Below are 22,738 nucleotides of genomic sequence, written 5' to 3' on the forward strand. Positions count from 1 at the left end.
ATATCACATTCCTTAGCATCTACCTTGAAAAAGAAAAAGCTGTTGTCAAAAAAAAAGCAAATGGCAAATGCTAGGATTGTGTTTGCTAGTTTTTTAACCATGAATATCTCCAAATCTCTTAGTCTTACGAAAAAGAGATGACAACCCTTCTACACAGAATAAAAAGGTAAAGAGAAAGCATATCCCTTTGCCTCAAACCCCGCTTAGGCACAATTGGGCCAATTTCAACATCATTCAAAGCAACATTATAGGACACTGAAGAAACACAAAGCATAATGATATCTATCCATTTCTAAGCAAACCCCATCCTTTGCATCATAAACTTCAAAAAATTCCAATCTACTTTATCATAGGACTTACTGATATCAATTTTCAATGTCGCCTCTCCTTTTTTCCCCTTACTCTTCCTTTTCATATGGTGGATCATGTAACATTCGGCCCATAAAGCATTTTATTAAGAGCCCATAAAGCAATTTAATAAGGCCCATAAGAAGTCTCTAGAGATAATTATTATTATTATTATTATTATTATAGTAGTGGAAAGAAGTCTCCATAATAATAATAATAATAATAATAAGGAGAAAGGAAGTTTAAAAGAAGCCAAAGGAAAATTTTTTTTCCCGTTTTCTTCATTGAGCAGAAACAAGGGAATAACTAGCCAAAATTTCGTAAGAAAATTTTCCTTTTTCCTCTTTTGCATTCATACCCAATTTCTTCTTCCTCCCTCCATTCACCTCTCCTTTACTAAATCAACCTATAGGCCCACACAAGCATTAGTTAAACCACTAATTTTAACCAAAACTTTAATCTAAAATCCATTTCCCCTTGGCGAGAGCTAGTAATTTCCTGCAAATTGTTAAATCCATTCTTCCTTTCTTCTTAATTATTAAAGTTTAATTAGATATTCATTTGTTTTATGGTGATTTTCTATGGCATAGGGATAGGAGGGAGATCAGTTTTATATTAGATTAGTGAATAAAGTCTGATTTTAAAGTAATAGGTTTGTATGGGGTAATAGGTTTGTATGGGGTAATAAAAGAAAATGTAAAATTCCTAGCTTATTAAGTATGTGCTCTTTAATAGGTGAAATTAAGAGTTGGTGTATATGGAAAGGATTGGATTTAAGTTTTATGGTCTTAAATATTAGGTTGAGAATGAAGTAAATTAAAGTATGAGGTGGTAGATTTTAGAGCTATTAATGGACATTAATTATATTTAAATTAGCAAGAATTTTGATTTAATATATGGAAGGAATTTTGGCATGAAATGCTTAAGGAGAAGAAAAATATGTTGAATGGAGGAGGAGAAATAAATGGGGAAAATGTGGAATTTATCATATCATTTTGTGTAGGCTTCAAATGGACATTTTAAATTTATTTGTGATGCATTGTGAATTGTTGAAAGCTTATTGCGCTGTTAAAATTTTGGGGAACGTTCAATTTTATGCCAGAGTTCTGCTAGTTTTCTTTTAATATTTTCAAACATAAGTCATGCATTTTACACCTCACTATTTTCACTCTAGAATGTAAATTTCCTTCTTCGATGCACTTTTATTTTCTTTAACTTTAGGAGAGGATCCGGCTCTTATAATAGATACTAGGAATACTTTAGCGGTCTAGATTTCAGTCTGTCTTCAGTACAGGTAAGTGGATAAAATATATAACATGATATTTTATTAAATATAAATTATTTACATTATTTCTAATTATATAAATGAAAACAAAGAATGGTAATTTTATGCTTTACTATTAAATAAAATGAGATTTACAATTACAACTGAATAAATCACCGAATATACTCAATATATACGCCGAATAAATAACACTTTGATAATAGGTGAATTATTTTCAACTTAGCTTATATTTATACTATCTTTGGGATAGCGTTTGATATACACATAACTTTTGGGGTGTATATCAGGTGATTGCCCTTTGGGATAGCTCTACACATGTGTATAACTAGTATTTTTATTACTCTCAGATTATTTTTGTGTCATTATAGAGCCCAAGATGCCAGCATTGCTCTCTAGCTGCCAGAGTTTATTATTGCATATGAGATGCCAGCATTATCTACATGAAGTATATTACATGTGTATGAGGATATTACGGATTTAATGATATCTCAGCAACTTTATTTCAGCAATAGTTTTACAGCATAAATTTTTATTTTAGCTCAATTATGTGATTTTGATTAATTAATATTTATTCAGCTGACTTATTCTAGCATAACAGATTGGTACTATTAAGTACCAAAACTTCATATGTTCTCACTTTGTTATTTATCTATCCACTCAAAGAGTAGTTGTACTTATTTTTTAATTTTTAATTTTTCAGATTCTTTTTGCTGATTTCAACATTAACAACCTCTTGTCAGTATTGTTCTCTTTTTCACTTCACCCGCTATAGAGTCTAGTGGAGGTTGGGCTAATATGTTTTTTTTGTATATTTATTTTGTTTTAGATTATTATACACCTGTTTAGGCAGCTAAAAACTCTAGACTGTAAATATTTTCTTTTGATCTTCACAGAGAGGATATATGTGTGTGTATTTAAATATGTTTGATTGGCACAGAGCATGTTTTATATATCAAATGTATTTTAACAAGTTTCATATGTTCTTTTAACTATAAATTTAAGGAAAAATTCTGTCAATTTTCTAGGTTACACTTGTCTCTATAGGTTGAGGATGAGAGTGATAGATCATCTCAAAAGAACCATGACATTATCAATGATTAGTCTCTTTGAAATGAAAGTCGATTGAGAAGGAGAGATAATAGCAAGAAGTAGCTTCTAGATTCTATTAGCTAGATATTTGGCTAAAATCTTGTACACCATATTGCATAAAGAGATCGGTCTTAAATCCTTCAGTGACAAGGGAGTCTCTTTCTTAGAGATTAGAACAATAATAATGTCATTCAGATGCTCAAAGAACAACCCATGCTGAAACCAGTTTTGACAGCTTCTAATAATATCTCCGCCAACAATGTACCAAAACTTCTAGTAAAAGGCAAGATTAAGTCCATTAGGACTCAGTGCGTTATCTAAATGCATGTGAAAAGATGCTCTTCTAATCTCTTCGGCAGAAAGGGGCAGTCAACATCTCATTGTCAGAAGAGGATACCCTTTGGTCAATAAGATTCACCACCTTATCACAATTGCCTGATGAAGAACAAAATAAGTTTTTAAAATAGGAGAATATTAATTAATTTGCTCATGCCGTCATAGCCATTTTACCAAGTACAATCACCATTCTAAAGCGCCAAAATTCAATTATTTCGCTTCTAGAGGAAGCTTGGGCATGAAAGAACTTGGTATTGCAATCTCCATGCTGAAGCCAAAAGGTCTTTGCCCTTTTGTTTCCAAAAGATCTCTTCCTGAGCTAGAGCCTGATTAGATCATCTCTAAACTTATTCAGAGCATTATTAGAATCAACAATCAGACTACCTTGGAGCCACTCAATGTCTCTTCAAATAGTTTCAACCTTCTTTTTGAAATCATTATTAATGTTATGGCCCCAAGCTGAAAGATTTCGGCTATTATAGTTGTAATGCTTTGAAAATTATAAAATCAAATAATTATAAAATTGATTATTTTAATGTTATTTTAATTATTTATTTTATTTTTAGAATTTTGTTTTAACACTAATAAATATTGTATTGATTGATATTAATAAATGATTAGATATATTAGGTATCAGGATTTAGTTGGCTCCCTAAATTATTGTGTTATGTGTTGAGTTAAGTTGTATTCTCCAAGTTGAGTAATATTATTTTATTAATATTTTATCTTGCATATTGGGTCTTGAATTTGAATTTAGTTATGGATATGAGAATAATAGGGCTTACTACGAATTTCAGGACTGTATGTTGATTCAAATCCTAATGTCGGTTTGGCCCATGAGTTTAAGTTGTGACAATAATACCCTCGATTAGAGTGGTTGAAAATCCATACTTCGAGACGGAGTTCTCCCTAACTTCAGGTGAAGGAAAAGTTCAAGGGATATTGATTAGAGAGAGAGAGAGAGAGAGAGAGAGAGAGAGAGAGAGAGAGAGAGTTGGTACAACTTTGATCATCAAAGTTTACATGAGAGTTGGTACAACTTTGATCATCAAAGTTTACATGTTCGACAATCTTGGGCTAAAAGAAAAATGCAAAACTACTCGCCTTGGATAGGGGTTAGCATTTGGTTCGAATCGAATCGAATCGAACCGAATTAAATTATAAAAATCAAAATTTAAATTTTAGAAACCGAACCTAACCGAAATGGGTGAAAAATTGAATCAAACCGAACCGCTCTATTTCAGTTCGGTTCGGTTTAAACCGATCGGTTTTGATTTTTGATTGATTTTTTAATTTAGACTTGATTTTCAAGTTATTTGGTCTAATTTTGATTTTAGTTTGAACCTAATAACCATTAATCAATAAAATTAAATAATTAATATATATAAAATTAAATATAATTCATAAATTTCTCATAAAAATAAATCAATTCGGTTCGATTTGAATATATAAATTATTATTCAGTTCGGTTCGATTTAACCGATTTTTTTCTCTTCAAAACCGAGCCGAAATAACTGAAATTTTTATAATATAAAATCGAACCGAACCGAACTGATTGAATTTTAAAATCAAACCGATTGAACCGAAGTGACTCGATTTGATTCGATTTTTCGGTTTGAACCGAATTCTGCTCAGCCCTAGCCTTGGACTTGCGCCGCATCAGAAGATAGAAGAAGACTTCCTGGTGGTGATGAAAGGCAACGAGGAACAGGTGAGTAAATCCCGTGCTGTTCCTCTCCTTGAAGTGATGGGAAGTTGGGAACCATTCTTTGTTTCCTCTAATTTGTGATTGGTTATTTTAGATTGGGTTTTGAATCTGGTTTTGGTTTAGAATTTAGAATTGCAGCTAATCCAGAAACTCTCTCTCTATATATATATATAGTTATGGGTGGATGGATGTAACAGGGGACAATCAATACTGATGAGACTGGGCTGTAGAAGCAAAAATAGTTGAAGTAAAACTAACCAAGACAGAGGGATGAAAGATCCCAAATGAAGGAAGAGTACAAGGGAGAACCCAAATGAAACAGAGATAGGAAACAGTCTCAGAGAGAAGGGCTTTCCCCCGGAAGATGTAGTTAAGAGAATAATGAAGAGTTGTTATGCCAACCGTTGGTTATCTCATATCTCATATACGTATGTGTGTGTCTTTAGCTTTGTTAATTACATTAGTCTTAGATGATGAAATAAAAGAAAGTGTCTTCCTTTATACATTTTATTTGGCCTTTCATTCTCTCTGATCCATCTATCTATTCACCTATTTTGATTTAGCTAACATACGGATGTGCAAAGAGACTTCGCCATTTGAACCAGTCACCTTAAGATTGTGCAGGTGTCTTCTGGGTTGCGGGAAGTTATCCTTTTTTTTTTTCTTTTGAAGTGAAGTTAGTTTTGGAATAATAATCTTAATTTAAGGTTTTGATTGGTATTACTCTTTGACTATCCAATAAATAAAAACAAAAGAATTAACTAATTAACAAAATGAACTGTTGAGAATCAACTAATTCAATTATAAAAATACAGAGTCTGATTCATTAATATTGTTATACTACATGGACTAAATTATAATTATCACTAATGCATGTTTCATTCATATATATTTGACAAAACTATGAGCAATGAAACTTAATCCATTTTTTTCATTGATAATCCAAGGTTCTTGTGTAAGGGATTAGAGATTGAAACCCTGATAACTCACTTCCTAATCATTTGAATATTTGATCCTCTTAGAATTCGATTCCTCTTCCTCAGTATCGGAGTCAAACATGCTGCTGGGTTTGCTGTTGGCCTCAACGTATAGAAGTCGGACTCCACAATTCTTAATATTGCAGTGTAGCATATGAATAAGTTCTGGCAGCCCTTGAAAGCAAAAATCAAATGAAACCTCATGACCAGAATACTTGTTGAACCAGCCTTTTTCATCCATTAAACCAGTTTGTGATGTTTCTGAATGTGGATCATACCACAACAATACATGATCTGACTTGAGTAAATGGACATCAATGTCAAAGCATTGCCAACTACCTATAACAGCATTTCCTTCAAAATTATCGGCTTTGACTCGGCATTCACAATTTATCCAACAAGCAATTGGGAAAATGATATCTGGCAGGCTTTGGGATCCCTCTAATGCTATGACAATGCAGAAAGCAATTCCTTTGAGCTGATGCATATGAGAGGGCAACTGCACAGTTACTAAAGATCCCACATTTTGATGATGAAACCATTGTGGAATTTCAATTCCTGGAAAAAGAATTCTTGATTGATTTCCAACCTCCCTGAACTGTGTCAATAAAAATCTGAATTTTAGAGAGAGAGATTTGGGGGTTAGGTACGAAAACAATAGTTTATCAGGTGTACCTTGCTTGCTATCAGCTGAATTGCCAAATGAGCATCTGCCTTTAGATTCAGTTTGAAGCAATTTGCGAAGTGGATACACTCAAAATTGCATTTGCTTCTGCTTGATAAGTTTTCGAGTGATTCACAGTTATTTGCCTTCAAAAGTATTAGAGATGATGGAAGCTTTGGTAGAGAAAGAAGACCTTTGCAATATGTCAAGTCGATCTCTTCCAGTCTAGAAAGCTGATGGATATTGCTTGGAAGGCTCACAAGGTTTTTGCACTCATTCAAATGCAAAGTTTCAAGAAACTTCACATTTTCAATAGGTGAGGGAAAATATTTTATAGCCGTTTGACTTACTCTAAGAGTCGCAAGAACTTCCATTGGCTCCAAGATTTCTGGGAAACACTCAAATTTTGAGCAACCTGATAGATCAAGCGTTTTTAGACATTTCAACTTGCAGATGCTGCTTGAGAGACTCAATAGCTTTTTGTTGTTCGTCAGCTTCAATGTAACAAGTCCGGTAAGAAATTGGATTGATTGGGGCACCTCTTCAATCGCAGTCTCAGACAGATATAGGTATTTCAGGAACACTGAAGCCTCAGGAAACTTGGTGATTTTTGAGCATCCAGTGAGATCAAGATAACTAAGATCTGTCAACTTAAAAATTGATGCAGGTAGTTCTTTTACCGCTGTCCAGCTCAAATCTAAATTTTTCAAATTTCCAAAAATCTCTGGACATGTATTGACGTTATAGCACTTTGTTAAATGAAATTCTCGAAGGAATTTTGAATCAATTCTGCAAGGAAGATTTTTAAGGGCCTTACAAAGTCTAAGATTGAGGTGCTCCAACTTGCTAAGATACTGAATAGACGAGGGAAGCTCAACCAAACTTTTACAACCTTGAAGATCAATACTCTCAATATTTATGGCCTCTGAGAGATCAGGAATAGTAGTCAAGTATTTGCTCTGAGGTAGGCTAATCCTTTTTAAATTCACAAGAGGCTGTCGTAATTGACAAGGGAAATTAATTAGCGTAACTAGAAAGTTAGCATCTTGAACTTGCAATTTAGATTGCAAAACCAAGGGCTCGTTTGGTTCAAATGGCCTACTTTCTGGGAAGTGGGTTAGGGAAGTCCAGCGAAGGAAATGAGAGCCTTGATCTCCCAGGAAGTCAAGGCATATGGTCAACTAAACAATAAAATTTTAGCACATCCTGAAAACTTGAACTTTCTGAGTTGACTCCAACCAAACAAGCCCTAGGGGAAAGAAAAGAGAAGATAAAAAGTGTAAAACACTTATTAAGTTATAAAAGCATGCCTGTATTCCCGTCCAGAGTTGTCCAGCCCTACAGTAAGGTAGCTCAAGCGCAACAAGCTTCTCGGTGCAAAAATTTGACGGCAAAGATTTCATAGGAAATCCATGCCAATGGAGATACCTCAGCTGATGAGAAAGAGATTGAAGGCCATGAGGAAGGTGCACTTTAGCTTTGTAGCCTGTAGATGAATCATGCAGATAGAAATTGAGCAATCTAAGATGGCTCATTCCTGTAAAGGCACTGGGTTGCAAGTGCATCTCTCTTGTTTTAGACATGTCCAAGGATATGCCTTCAACTGTTCTGGTCCCCTGTAGACGAATAATATGTACAAGTGACAGAATTATCTAGAAAGAATTGCTTCTTCTTTCAAAGAATGATCAAACTATCAGGCAAATATATATTCTTTTGTAATATATCACAGAATACAGAACATGCATTATAGTTATTCTTACCCTTTCTGTCGTTAATACTTGGTAAATATCCTCAGGAATCCACAACCTACTACGTTCTCCAGGCTCTTCCTTGGATTGCTGTCGTACAATTTCCTGACCCATTTCCTGTAACATACCATGCATGAACAACATATCATCTGAAGTGGTTATAAGAGCTCTGTCCTTGAGAACTGCAAATGCAATATCTGGAAAGAAACCACAACATTCTAGAATATCTCTTGCAATTTTCATGTCCCAACCATTGAAAAAGCATGCAATATCAAGAAATACATCCCTTTGTGTATCATCCAAATCATCAAAGCTTATTCTTAGCACATCATGAATTCTCAAGTCAGGAATTATTGTGAGCTTATCTTGAACAGTTTGCCACTCGAGTATGCTTTTATCGTTGAGAAAAGAACCCAACACCTTCAGAGCCAAGGGTAGACCTTTAGCATAAAATGAAAACCGTTCTGAGAGCTCTAAGTACTCCATTCTGGGATTGTTTTGTTTGAATGCATATTGACTAAACAGCTGAAGGGCTTGATCATTTTTCAGATATGAAACCTGATATATATTCTTCACTCCATGTGCTTCTAGCAAGTGTTTATCGCGAGTGGTGATGATGATCCTACTTCCTGGACCGAACCAATCAGATCCATTGACAAAGATTTCCAACGGCTTCCAATCATCCACATCATCAAGAACAACAAGAACCTTTTTGTGACAGAGCCTTTTCTTGATCATATTAAAACCAGCATTAAAGGTCCATCTATTCAGAAGTTTTCTTTCTAGCAATAAGCCTTTGCAAAGAAGTTTCTCTCGTAAAGCTGCAGCGCCAAGGTTTCTGAAATCCTCTTTAACATTTGCAAGAAAGCAATGAGCTTGAAATTGGCTACAAATCCTGTCATAAATAAACTTGGCAATTGTTGTTTTTCCTATGCCACCCATGCCCCAGATTCCTACCATATGGACAGCATTCGACTCCAAGCATAATATCTTTTCCATTTCTGTTATGTGGGTACCCATTCCAACCAGGTTGCAAGTATCTCTTGATGATGTATAATGTAATTTATCTGAAATATCTCTTACAATTTCCTCTATGAACATTGTCTCCTCCCTGCCTTGGGCAGACAAGCAATGAAAAAATAAAATTTTTATGATCTTTGACTTGGTTAAAAAAATAAATAAATAAAAATCAAAGCAACTCATGAACTCATACTCCCCTGGCATGTTTTTCTAGTCCTGGGCGTTAATGCCAAGCTATAACGCCTAGCTCGACATACCTACATAATTACTGTAATCAAACTGTATAGATGTAAGTGAAAAGGATAGCCATAGCTAGATTATGAAGTTGAATCAGACTCGGATGAAGTTGTAAAAACTAAAACACAGAAAAATCCAAAATTAATTACTGCAACTTTTTCACTATATGTTAAAAGGACAATTAATGCTATCTCAATTACGAATTGAGTGGTTAGAGTCATTACCTGATCATTTGCCTTTAGCATAATCAAAGTTTATTATATAAAAAAAATTCTAATTACCAACAAAAGTGGAAAAATAAGAGAAATATTAAAGGATCTAAGGTTCAAACCCCAACATCTCCATCCCCTTAAAATATTTCTGAAATACCAAAAAGAAAATATCAATTTATTTCTAATTTAAACTCTTGACGATGATCTAAAATATAATTAACTTAGTTAATTAATAGAACAAGGGAATAAATTAAGATTTTAAAATTACCATCCACGTGAAACCCAACCGTATGTTGTGGTGGCCACTTTTGTTAGAGCTTCCCTCCATCTTTGCATTTTTTCCCTCTCCTCCATGAAATTTTCTTCGAGCTTCACAGAGGCTTCTGCTGCAGTACTGCCTCTCTGGAACTCGATTATAGCAGATGGATCAACGTTATAGAAAATGGGTACAACTACTTGTCCGTTAATTGTCTCCCAGCATTCCATGATCTTAACAAGTTCATCCAAGCACCGAGAGGAAGAAACATACTTTTCAGAGAGGACAACGACCAAAAATCTTGATTCTTCAATGGCTTTCAGATTAAATTCTGGTGAAGATGATTTGCCTCTCTCTCGTTGTCCACTATCTTTGATGGCGTATAGTCCTTTTTGGATTAACTTTTTATAAAAACAACCAACAAAATTTTGGTGATTATCTTCATACGTGAAGCTCAAGAACACATGGTACTTCCAGGGAGGGCTGGAACTGAAGGCAAGGAAAGAAGAAGAAGAAGAAGAAGAAGAAAAAGAAGAAGCCTTAAGAGGACTCGTACAAGTCATGCTAGGGTTTGTGAGACCGGAGCTTTGGTAAGTATCTAGAGCCTATTTTGTTGGCAGACCGTTTCCACCTTCCCTGATTAGGTTGATAATGGAGTTATACGAGAGACTGAAACCATCAAAAGGGAAGATTATCTCCCTTATTCACAAAAGTTAATATTTGCCCTTGCATCGAATAAGGTACGGCTCTAAAATAATTAAGACTTTTTATTTTAATTGTAATGCAAACATTTTACTTATGAAAAATAAATTTTTATATTATTAGTATTTTCAAAATATTTATTATTAATGAAATATAATCATTTTTCAATTTTAATATAACTTTTTTACAAATTTTATTTTATAATTTTCTATTAAAAGAAATTATTTTCTTATTATTTATTTACCCTTAATAAGTGTCACATTCATCATTAGAATAAGTCATCAATTTTTATTATTTGCATTATCTAGCAAGTGTTTCATTTAGATATATCTCATAGTATTTACAATGTGTACTTATTATTATTATTATTATTATTATTTGAATTAAATAAAATTTCAAAAGAAATCTTTTGAATTTTAATTAATTCTAGCATCAGCTTTATATGAACGTGTATAATGGGAAATTTTTAAATAATTTTTTTTAAAATAACTATTAAATTTTAATTAACTTTTTTAACAATTGCACCCTTAACTTTTTTATTTTTAAAATTGTACCCTATTCTTTTTTTTTTTGTTTTTACAATTACACCCTGACTTATTGGGAATGAATTAATTACATAATGCTGTTAACTATCGTTAACGGGGCTTTTAACGATAAGGTCCAAATAATTCGTTGATGGTGTAATTGTTAAAAAAAAAAAAGTTATAATTGTAAAAATTATAAAAAGTTAGAATTTTTTTTAGCCATTTTCCAAAAACATAAGGTCATTCACAAAAAAAAAAAAAGAAAAAAAAAAAAAGTAAAGAGAGGAGCCAATTTACGAATGTGGATCCCTTTCCACTCCTCCAACCAAGCTGATGATCTGATATGCTGGGCTAAGTGCTTAATGCACAGACCAAAGAGATAAAGCGACGGTGGACAATCCTGTCCAATATCCTGTGAAGGGGAAAAAGCTTCCATTGGAGTGCCATTCATACTACTTTCATAATAGCATAGATTAGGTTTTTGTGGGAAACCAGGCATCTAATAAAGTTATCTTAAACAAACTGTCAAGTTAATTTATCATATGCTTTCTCAAGTTCCACCTTTATGTTCATGTAACCTTTATTCCCTATCATCCACTCCATTGAATGCACACCCTCAACCCAAATACCATTATTTGTTGTTTATATCTTTACAGTTTAAAGTATGAGAGATTATTTAATAAATTTGATGAATTAAAAAAATAATATATTATATCAAGCTCATGTGTTATATACTTTAAGGCGATGTATGAAAAAAATTATTATTTAATTCATTTATTTTTAATGAAAAATAAGTTAGTCACAAAGTATATATATATATATATATATATATATATATATATATATATATATATATATATATATATATATATATATATATATATGAAGGGAAAGAGGAGAATTTTACTTTATTCTGAGAGTGCTAAGCAACACTCATGGATGTCGGCTACTTTGCATCTTTTTATGAATAAATATATAAATTATTTATAGTCATTCAGCAAAAGCTTGATTTTGTTATTAATATTTTATAATGTTTTCAATAAAATAGAAATAATTAAAATTTAAATTTTATATTATTAATGGAAGTTTTATATTTATATAAGCCTTGTTTGATAGAAAAATATAATTTTAAATATTATTAAAATATAATTTAAATTTTTTATTTTAATATTATTTTAAAATTTTTTATAATTGAAACATAATAAATTTAATTTTAATTAAATTTTAATATTTTCTTATCAATATATTTAAAAATATTTTTTTATAATAATAATAGTCATAACAACATTACTAAATAGGTGATCCATAGGCAATCATTTCAAACTTAACACCTAAATTAGGTTTAAGATAAGGTATTTATTTTATATATAAGATTTTTTCTCGAGTTAGCTTTTGAGTGGAATTAAATCTGATTTAATTTCTCTGTATGATATTAGAATTTATTTTATTTTAGTGATGAGTCACTCGTAGATATATTTGCTTATAAATTTTATGCTTTAAATATCTATGTCTGAGTATGAGATGATGTATTATTTTACATTCAGTTTAAAATAAGGTATTTATACTATAGATAAGACTTGATAAAATTTTTTTTCCTTGAATTATCTTTTAGGGTAATGTTTTATTAGTCTATTTTTTTTATATGAAAAATTGCTTTGTTTGAAATAATATGATACTTTTATTTGGAGCATACATATAATGCCACATGTCAACAGTGTAATTGATGCATTGTGAATAATTTAATTGACAACTTTATTCTAAAGGGATTGACTACTTGCACATTCACATTTGGTCCACACACAAATTGAAAATTAAAATGTTGTTATAAAATAAAGTTAGAAGAACAATTTAAAAGAGGCTAAGATTTTGAGAGAGGAATAGAATTTCTACACTTTCATTTCTTTTTAAGTGTCCATCTTCAAATACAATACATCTATTTATGGGGATATATAAATGTAGTAAAGTAAATTCACATAATGCTAGGAATAAATTCATGTAGAGTTAAAAGATGAAGAGTTCTAAGAGTTAAAAAATATAAACAGACTTTTGGGAGTTAGGAATACACATGGACATCTATGATAATTTTATTATTAAAAGAAATTATTATTTAGTTCACATATTGAAATTAATTATTTAATTTTTATTTTTTAAAAAATATGTTATTTAATCCATACACTTTACTTTTGTTATACTATTTAATTTTTTTTATTAAATTTTTCATTAGTCACCAATTAAGCTACTATTTAATCCTTTTAAATTAACATGAGGTTGTCCTATTTTCATAACATTCCAATTGTAACAAAAAAAAATTATTGGTTAATTCTATTTTAATGAAACTAATTAGTTATTCTTTATATTTTAAAAAATATATAATCAATGTAATTTAATTACTTAACTCTCTAGTCCCTCCCATTTTTTATATCTAAAGTTCTTATCCTCTTTCCCTCATTTCCCTCCTCATATTTCTTTCCATCTCCACCAACAGCACTTTCTTTCATGTTCTCCTTTTTGTTCATATTTTTTAAAAAATTGGTATAAGCTATATACATAAAAGAGTTGATCAATTTTTTCAAATCTGATAATTTAGAAAAATTGTTTTCTAATAGAAAAGACACAAAAATGATGCTAAAAAATTAAATCAAAATACTTAAATAATTAAAAAAATTAAATTCAAATTTAATATTTAAACAATAAAATTTTTATTTTCATTCTGAAATATATTTTGTAAATTATTGTATTTTCAAAATATAGTAATTAATTAATTAGTTTCACGAAAATATATAAATTAAATAATAATATTTTTTAAAATATAAGGATCAACTAATTAATTTCACTAAAATATAATAACTAAATACTAATTTGATAAGTATTAACTAAAAAATAATAATAAATAATTAAATAATTTAATAGAAATAAAATATATAGACTAAATATTATGTTTTCCAAGATATAAAAATTAAATAACTAGTTTCATCAAAATTCAAAAATTAAATAATAAATTTTCTATTTTCTGATAAATTAGTTTCATTAAAATTTAAAAAACTAAATAGTAATTTTTCTTATAGTAATTTTTCCTATTTTCTAATAAAGAAAAAAGAGTACACCATTTTTTCGTAAAATTTGCAATAATATATTGGTGGTCCAGTGTGGATTTTTTTTTTTTTTTTCTCATCCTGAATCTATACTTGAAAACATAAATGGCCCCGTCAGCAAGAAGCATTCTGCTGAATAGATCCAACAGGTTAAGAAGCGCAAATCTTGCAGAAAATAAACAGGACAGGGGAAAATCTAAGCTTTCGTACTCCCATGGATGAGAAATTCAACCCACAATGATCAGCTTAAGGCAAACACTATTCTATCCTCAAAATGCTGTTAATTGAAATAGTTCATAGTTCTATTACAACAACAACATATGATTCTTGGCAGTCATCTAGCTTTGTCCAAATCAAAATTTTCCATTGACATCTGTGAGGTACCAAGCTGACATGTTGATTCTAGATATTCTACACTGGCATGTAGGAAAATCATGAACTTGAAATACTAAAGTAAATTCTGGAAAGCAACGAGACCCAGCACAAATGTGATTTCTATACTTCTATCATCAGCTAGTGTTAATTTATCCAAGATCAAAGTAATGTAAAACAGAGAAGAAAAGAGACATTGATCTCTCATTTCTTAGTCTTGGTTTTCTTTGACACTTGAGCTTTCTTTCTTACTTTCTTTGCAGGCTGCGCTTTTCCTCCGGTTTTACCCTTCTTTTGTACCACTCCCTGCATCCAGACCCTCCATAAATTAAAAAAACTTGAAAAATGATATCAAATTAGAACGCATGTTGGGCTTTTTTTTTTTTTTTTTTTTTTTGTCCTTTTCATTACTTTCCTTCTTAAACATTTAAAGACTTGCAAAAGCCAGAATATATAGATTCAGGAAAGTGGAAACGAATTACAGAAAAAGGTTTCAAAACATACAGATGATTTTTCAGCTTTTTCTTTAGTTCTTCCATTTGTCTGTTCTTCATTGCCTTCATTTTGATCAGTTTCGTGAGAAATAGCTTTAGGCATCTTGTCAGCCTCATCTTCCTGAGTCAAAAGAAAAACCCTCGAGTGTTCCTACTCATGCAAAATCATAAGTGAAGAGCAAGCTGGACTGTTCAGAATAAAGATTTACTTTCAAATATTAAACATAAGTGTCAGACATAAAAGAATCCTGACCTTCAACCATAGTTTCAGCTTCATAGACATTAGACTGTGCTTTTAGCTGAATGAAGTCATTCATAATGGCCTCTATCTAACAAAAGATACAAAAAGTCAGTAACTGATATGTTAGATTATAGACAGAGAATTTACCCCACTCCATTTCACTTTTTGGAAAGTAGAGCTTGTGAGGGCAAAAAAAAAATGCATCACATACATCCCTCACTGTACACACACATCAAACAAGAGATGCCAAGAGGACAAAGAAAAACAGTGAGCAAACCTTTGCCTCTGATTGACCAAAGCTAACCTGAAACAAAAAGATATGTATTATGTTACAGCAATCTACTAAAAAATAAGATATATGTAGAATGCTAAAAATTAAAAATAATAACGCTAATAAGACATAGGTGGTAAGACGAGAGGCCGTTGAAATTTTTCGTTCATTTGTTGGTATTTAGGGGGAGGAGTTACAATCTGAAAAATACAAGTCCAGATCATGACATACAACGCAAAATGTCCGGGAAGGAACTATTGTTGTTCTGTATATCGTTCCTGAAACAACCAAAGTTAACCAATCAGATGCAGGTTCATTTGTCAAGACATGTTTAACAATTAGGAGTATTGGTGAGGTGAAAGAAATACATTTTATAAGATCTTCAAGGTGGAACTGGAAAACCAAAGAGAAGCAAAAAGCATAAAAAGAAACACAATAAAGTAGAATGCTGAGGCATTTGATAATTTATGTACAAATTCTGGGAATTTAACAACTTTATTTCACGGTGGTTTCAGGAGGGGAAAAAGGATACAGACATTTTATTTCTGAAGAATCACTGAGTCAACTTTTTCAGCCACTAAAATGGGGTCAGATATCTTCTGGCAGGATTAGAGATATCAAGAAATGGATATTTGAAATTTTCAACACACCAACCAGAAAGGTACCTTTTAAATCCAAGTACATGTCATGATTTCCAGATGAGGCATCTGGAATCACTACTCGTCCAACAGCCCCCACATCACCACTCAAATCTATGGAATCCCCTTCACATTCAACAAGTGCCTGCACAAACCTTATAGCTTTTACTTGATATAAATTCATGTGCAGATGTGGAAGTGTATTCACATTTGGGTGCGCACGTGTATGCGTGTATTTATTTATGTACCACCATAGATTTAAATTGCAGTTAAAGTCATCTGTATGTAACAGAAACAGGGCCATTCCAACCATAACATAATTGTTGCAGCACAAATTTTTCATAAGAATAGCATACTGCATATTCTAAATTGTGAGACAGCATCTTGGAAACTCAGATGAACTATTTCAGAGCAAGCAGATTTGTTTAGACTCAAACCTACCTTTGAACGACTGACTTTCTCAGGGAGAAGCAAGGGCAGCCTTGACGTAGAAACCTGGGAGTTTTAACTTGTCAAGCCAATTTAATGAACCACGAATTAGGGAATCAAACAATATGTGATGTCCATAATTCTCACATGAGGATCAGTACGCTTCACAGAAGTGTCTTCATCTGCAACCTCTACAGCATCAGGGTCTCCTGTGGCATCATCAAAATCATTTGCATATCTCCAATTAAGCTGCCTTTATCCCTTTTCTTTTTAATTTTGAGTGAGATATGAAAGAGAGAGTCAAATTCAACGCACTTCTAAAAGATGGAATATAAGTCAGAGCTATTTTCTTCTCTTAAGTTTCAGTAAAGGGTTTTATTTATTCATTAATTCTACCCAGAGGTAAAAGAAGATATTGACAAAAAAAGGAAAAGAGAAACCCCCTTCTAAATCAAAAAGATCTGTCACTCTGCTCATTTCATACCTTTCAGAACATTATCCTTTCTATTCTTCTCTTTCTTGTGTGTATGACCCTCAACTTTTAACAGTTTTTTAGGAGACTTTTCCTTCAAGGCCTTCTTCAATGCTTCACTGCTACTACCAACCATTGCAGCCTCATCCTTTCCACTCTCTTTGAGTTTAATATTTTTTGTCTCCCTCCTAGAGCTATTATCATGAGAAGACTCAGAATCTGATGATAATGCCAAAACTGAATGATTTGCTGCCTGTTTGACAAGATGAGTACTTATCATCAGTGGTTAACCATTTGACTTTTAAAGAAATTTAAAAATATTCAAAACTATAACAGCATTAACATTTCTAATAGAAGTAAATTAATGCATCCAGTCTTTGAGGAAACTGCAATGCAGGGTGCATGTGACAATCTTTTACTTGAACAGATATCTATTACATACTGGGTGCATTTAACATAAAAAAAGTGAGAAAAAATTGAAAAAGAAATACAAAAGAAAAATCTAATGTATTAGTTAACATGTAATATCTAGTAGTTTACCCCAAACCATGGATGCTTAAATAGGATGTCCTTCAATTTTGAGAACATAGATTATATTAACTTTCCCTTCAGAATTCTTATTATTTCTCTACCTCCAAAACACCCAAAGCTAACCAAGTAAGCCCCATATGGCCACATTTCTTTTTCGGCTTTAAAATAGTTTCATATTGCATTCTTTGAGCATATCCTTTACTACCGTTGAATGCATTGGGTAAATTTCAACATGAACAAAAACGAAAGCCCAAAATAATGAGTAAATGGTGTACACTTTCCTACTACTAAATATGCATAACACATCCACTACCCAAAATGAAATATCCGTTCTTTAAATTATCAAAAGTAAAAAAATATGATCAAGCGAAGCACACCAAGAAAAGAATGTCTTTATCTTCCACATTTTCCCCCAAGGGAAAATTGCGCCCATCTCCTTTGCACATGAAGATTATCATTATTAATCATTCTTCCTAGGCAAGATAGCATTCCATTCCAATAGCCAGGTAAATAAATTTGCTTTTAGTTAACAGAATATGAGCAACACAACAAACATTAACATTTATAAAATTTTATCTCACACAACAAACATTTATAATTTTTAAAAGAATTTGTAAAAATAGATAATTATTATCTTTTATATGATATAAAATTTTGATAATTGAAATTTGAAAACATTGATATTTAATATGACACTTTTTAGTTTCCATTGCAATTGTAAGTGTTACCAGTTGAAAATATTTAATCTTGCAAATTCACTTTTTTTTGCTTATGCAAAGAATTATTCAATATTTGAATTCGTAAAAAATTTTAATTTCAAATCAAGCTCTAAGAGATGAGTTAGCTTAATGGTTGGAGGGCAATCCATGAAGCCTTCAATAGGAGTTTGACCATGAAGAGACAATGAAACAGAGGAGATAGTATCACAATCATAGCAGAGAACAACATTATCCATTAAGCATTGAACTAAGGCTGGTTTAGCCCTGCAATTGACTATCTAGCTGTTTCTGCAATATTGGTCTCTTCCAGCACCAGTTTCGGCGCTGGTGGTTACCTTTTTCCTTTTTTTTTTATTATTTTTTTTACTAATGCATAGATTTGTATCCTTTCGAAATATATATATTTTTATTCTCGCTCTATTATTTTTAATAGATTAGAGTTTTATCACTTGGGTTTAAAGAATTTGGTGTCTTCTCTTGTTTACCTTGGGAGGGTTTGATGTTTTATTGGTTGCAATGATCTTTTTCTTTTTTTCTTTTTTATTATGGAATTAGGTGTTTTGCTTTATTATTTGGATATAAGCCTAATAGTAAGAAGTATAAATTTTCTCTTAATGAGATATTAAGTTTGATGATTTTCATATCAGACTAGTAGAAAGATAGTGTAGTCAAACAATTGTTGATTACCATTAAGTAGAGTATGCTTTCTATTGAATAGCTAAATCAAATGGTCTATCAATATAATCATATCTTTCAAGTCAAGAGAATTGCTATTATACTTTATATAAATAATTTATCTTATATTTTTTTATATAAAATTATAATAATATGAAATTTTATATTTTAAAATTATAATTTTTCTCTATTTAATGAAAGCAGTATGTTTTAGTTTCTAAAAAATTAATTAATTGAATCACACTTAGATTAGTTTCATATTGAATCATACAAATTACTGAGTTAATTCTTAATTCTATAAACCATTTCAAATTAAAAAAAATAAAATATTATTTTATTATAATCTATTTAAAAAAATTATTTTGTTTTACCAATTTTATACCATCATTTCAAACCGTAGAATCGGCTGCCTTTCAACAATTAAATTTAATAGTCTCTTAATTAGTTGGATGCACATGGACTACACATTTTTGTCCCTTCATTTTGTCTGCAATCATCTTTCCCTTTTGCCAATTTCTTTTACAGCTTCTTTTATATATATATATATATATATATATATATATATATATATATATATATATATATATATATATATATATATATGTATCTTAATACGCTGTTAAGGGTATCTTCTTCATGGGGGACCCAAGGATCATACCAAACTTTTATCACCTTTCCATCATCAATACTCCATCTGATACCTTTACAAAGCAAATCCTTAGTCTGTAAAACACTCTTCCAAACATAGCTCAGATTATGACCATCTTGAGCTTTCAGAAAATCCACTTGCAGGAAATATTTGAGTAACTAACCTAGGAGAGTATGAAGGTTTGAAATTAATCTCCAAACCTGCCTGCCAAGCAACGCAATATTAAAGTTATGCAGATTTCAGAAACCCTAACCACCTTCCGTCTTTTTTGAACACATACAATCCCATGAAAGCTAATGTATTTCTCTGCTACCATCCTGTTTTTTCATACCCCACCAGAAAGTTCATCATTCTTTGAAGCTCTCATCGCAGACCAACAAAGGTATATGGACATAAAACGAGATAGCCTATGAAACCGACTTCACTAAAATTTCCTTACATGCTCTCGAAAGAAGTTTACTTTCCAACCCTGCAACCTTTTCCACAATCATTCCTTCAAGAAAGAAAATATTTGCTTTTTGTTCTAACCAATAAGAGAAGGTAGACCTAGTAGTGCCCATGGTCCAGAGGAGAAGATACACCGAGCATGCTAGACACAACATTCTTCATGTTTTGAGATTCATTAGGACTAAAAAAGCTCAGATTTCTGATCATTAATAGCAATTAATAGCTTGCTTGGAAGCCTACTTATAGGCACTCAGAATTTGCTTAATAATATCACATTCCTTAGCATCTACCTTGAAAAAGAAAAACCTGTTGTCAAAAAAAAAGCAAATGGGAAACGCTAGGATTGTGTTTGCTAGTTTTTTAACCATGAATATCTCCAAATCTTACGAAAAAGAGATGACAACCCCTCTACACTGAATAAAAAGGTAAAGAGAAAGCATATCCCTTTGCCTCAAACCCCGCTTAGGCACAATTGGGCCAATTTCAACATCATTCAAAGCAACATTATAGGACACTGAAGAAACACAAAGCATAATGATATCTATCCATTTCTAAGCAAATCCCATCCTTTGCATCATAAACTTCAAAAAATTCCAATCTACTTTATCATAGGACTTACTGATATCAATTTTCAATGTCGCCTCACCTTTTTTTCCCCTTACTCTTCCTTTTCATATGGTGGATCATGTAACATTAGGCCCATTAAGCATTTTATTAAGAGCGCATAAAGCAATTTAATAAGGCCCATAAGAAGTCTCTAGAGATAATAATAATAATAATAATTATTATTATTATTATTATAGTAGTAGTAGAAAGAAGTCTCCATCATAATAATAATAATAATAATAATGAGAAAGGAAGTTTAAAAGAAACCGAAGGGAAATTTTTTTTCCCGTTTTCTTCATTGAGCAGAAACAAGGGAATAACTAGCCAAAATTTCGTAAGAAAAATTTCCTTTTTCCTCTTTTCCATTCATACCCAATTTCTTCTTCCTCCCTCCATTCAGCTCTCTTTTACTAAATCAACCTATAGGCCCACACAAGCATTAGTTAAACCACTAATTTTAACCAAAACTTTAATCTAAAATCCATTTCCCCTTGGCGAGAGCTAGTAATTTCCTGCAAATTGGTAAATCCTTTCTTCCTTTCTTCCTTTCTTCTTAATTATTAAAGTTTAATTAGATATTCATTTGTTTTATGGTGATTTTCTATGGCATAGGGATAGGAGGGAGATAAGTTTTATATTAGATTAGTGAATAAAGTTTTATTTTGAAGTAATAGGTTTATATGGGGTAATAAAAGAAAATGTAAAATTCCTAGCTTATTAAGCATGTGCTCTTTAATAGGTGAAATTAAGAGTTGGTGTATATGGAAAGGATTGGATTGAAGTTTTATGGTCTTAACTATTAGGTTGAGAATGAAGTAAATTCAAGTATGAGGTGGTAGATTTTAGAGCTATTAATGGAGATTAATTATATTTAAATTAGCAAGAATTTTGATTTAATATATGGAAGGAATTTTGGCATGAAATGCTTAAGGAGAAGAAAAATATGTTGAATGGAGGAGGAGAAATAAATAGAGAAAATGTGGAATTTATCATATTATTTTGTGTAGGCTCCAAATGGATATTTTAAATTTATTTGTGATGCATTGTGAATTGTTAACTCCGCCTAAGTAGCTTGCGCTTAGTCGGTCCCAAGCCCGGATAAAGGAGGAGTGTTGCGGTAGGTGACAATCAGCGTAAAAATTTCGTCACACCTTATGATATGGATTCAAATGATATAAACGTTGGGGCGTCCTCTACTCACGACGCGCTACATCGGAGCCCGGGTGTAGTGAGAAATATGCAAGGGTGTAGGGCGTTCACCGAAAGAGACGCGTCATGCCGGCGCCCGGGTGTGGTGTTAAGTGAGCAAGGGTTCCCACATCATAAACGGGTGTGGGTAAAGAAGTTAGTCCATAGGACAGATAGTAGAACAGATAGTGGAATAGAACACAAGATAAACATAGAAAATAATAGAAGATATCATAAAAGGAGACCAATTAAGAAGGAGCAAGATAGGAGGAGGATCAGGGTTGGTACTTGGAATGTTGGATCACTTACAGGAAAATTAATGGAGCTTGTGGATACCTTGGAAAGGAGAAGGATGAATATTGCTTGCATTCAGGAGACTAAATGGGTAGGAGAGAAAAGTAAGGAAGTGGGTAATTCAGGGTACAAACTGTGGTTTACTGGAAAGGAGAGAAACAAGAACGAAGTGGGCATAATCATAGACAGGACATTGAAAGACGCAGTAATAGCTGTGAAAAGAGTAGGAGATAGAATTATACTAGTAAAGCTAGTACTAGAAGGAGAAATAATAAATATAGTTAGTGCTTATGCCCCATAAATAGGACTAGACAGTGAGAGTAAACAAAGGTTTTGGGAATATATGGATGATTTAATGCAAAGCATACCGAATGAAGAGAATGTTTTTATTGGTGGAGATTTGAATGGACATGTAGGAAGTGATAGACAAGGTTATGAGAATGTTCATGGAGATTTTGGTTTTGGCAGTCGAAATGAGGAGGGAAAAAGTATCCTGGATTTTGCTATGGCATAC

General features: G+C 31.8%; 1 protein-coding gene, 1 long non-coding RNA gene and 1 pseudogene across 4 annotated transcripts; 1 reads left to right on the top strand and 2 right to left on the bottom strand.

Annotated features, from left to right (window-relative positions):
• Window positions 1–4,629: 4,629 nt before the first annotated feature.
• On the top strand, window positions 4,630–5,271 carry LOC131177341 (uncharacterized). The gene is made up of 2 exons (XR_009146888.1): window positions 4,630–4,769; window positions 4,941–5,271. It is a non-coding gene; the product is annotated as an uncharacterized LOC131177341 (long non-coding RNA).
• A 317-nt stretch (window positions 5,272–5,588) lies between these two features.
• On the bottom strand, window positions 5,589–10,599 carry LOC110673731 (disease resistance protein RUN1). 3 transcript variants are annotated; one of them, XM_058142309.1, is made up of 5 exons: window positions 9,893–10,599; window positions 8,168–9,266; window positions 7,718–8,023; window positions 6,419–7,402; window positions 5,589–6,341 (listed from the first exon to the last, which is right to left on the bottom strand). In XM_058142309.1, exons 1-5 carry the CDS (start codon window positions 10,441–10,443, stop codon window positions 5,760–5,762), a joined length of 3,522 nt encoding a protein of 1,173 aa, XP_057998292.1. In that variant the 5' UTR covers window positions 10,444–10,599; the 3' UTR covers window positions 5,589–5,759. The 3 variants fall into 3 exon arrangements, with proteins under 3 accessions (XP_057998292.1, XP_057998294.1, XP_057998293.1); XM_058142311.1 differs by having other exon boundaries at window positions 8,168–9,270; window positions 9,893–10,030; XM_058142310.1 differs by having other exon boundaries at window positions 8,168–9,443; window positions 9,893–10,027.
• Window positions 10,600–14,459: 3,860 nt separating this feature from the next.
• On the bottom strand, window positions 14,460–17,423 carry LOC131177336 (DNA-binding protein BIN4-like; annotated as a pseudogene).
• Window positions 17,424–22,738: the final 5,315 nt, after the last annotated feature.

Source organism: Hevea brasiliensis, unplaced genomic scaffold (genome assembly GCF_030052815.1).
Source record: "Hevea brasiliensis isolate MT/VB/25A 57/8 unplaced genomic scaffold, ASM3005281v1 Scaf412, whole genome shotgun sequence".
Classification (NCBI taxonomy): domain Eukaryota; kingdom Viridiplantae; phylum Streptophyta; class Magnoliopsida; order Malpighiales; family Euphorbiaceae; genus Hevea; species Hevea brasiliensis.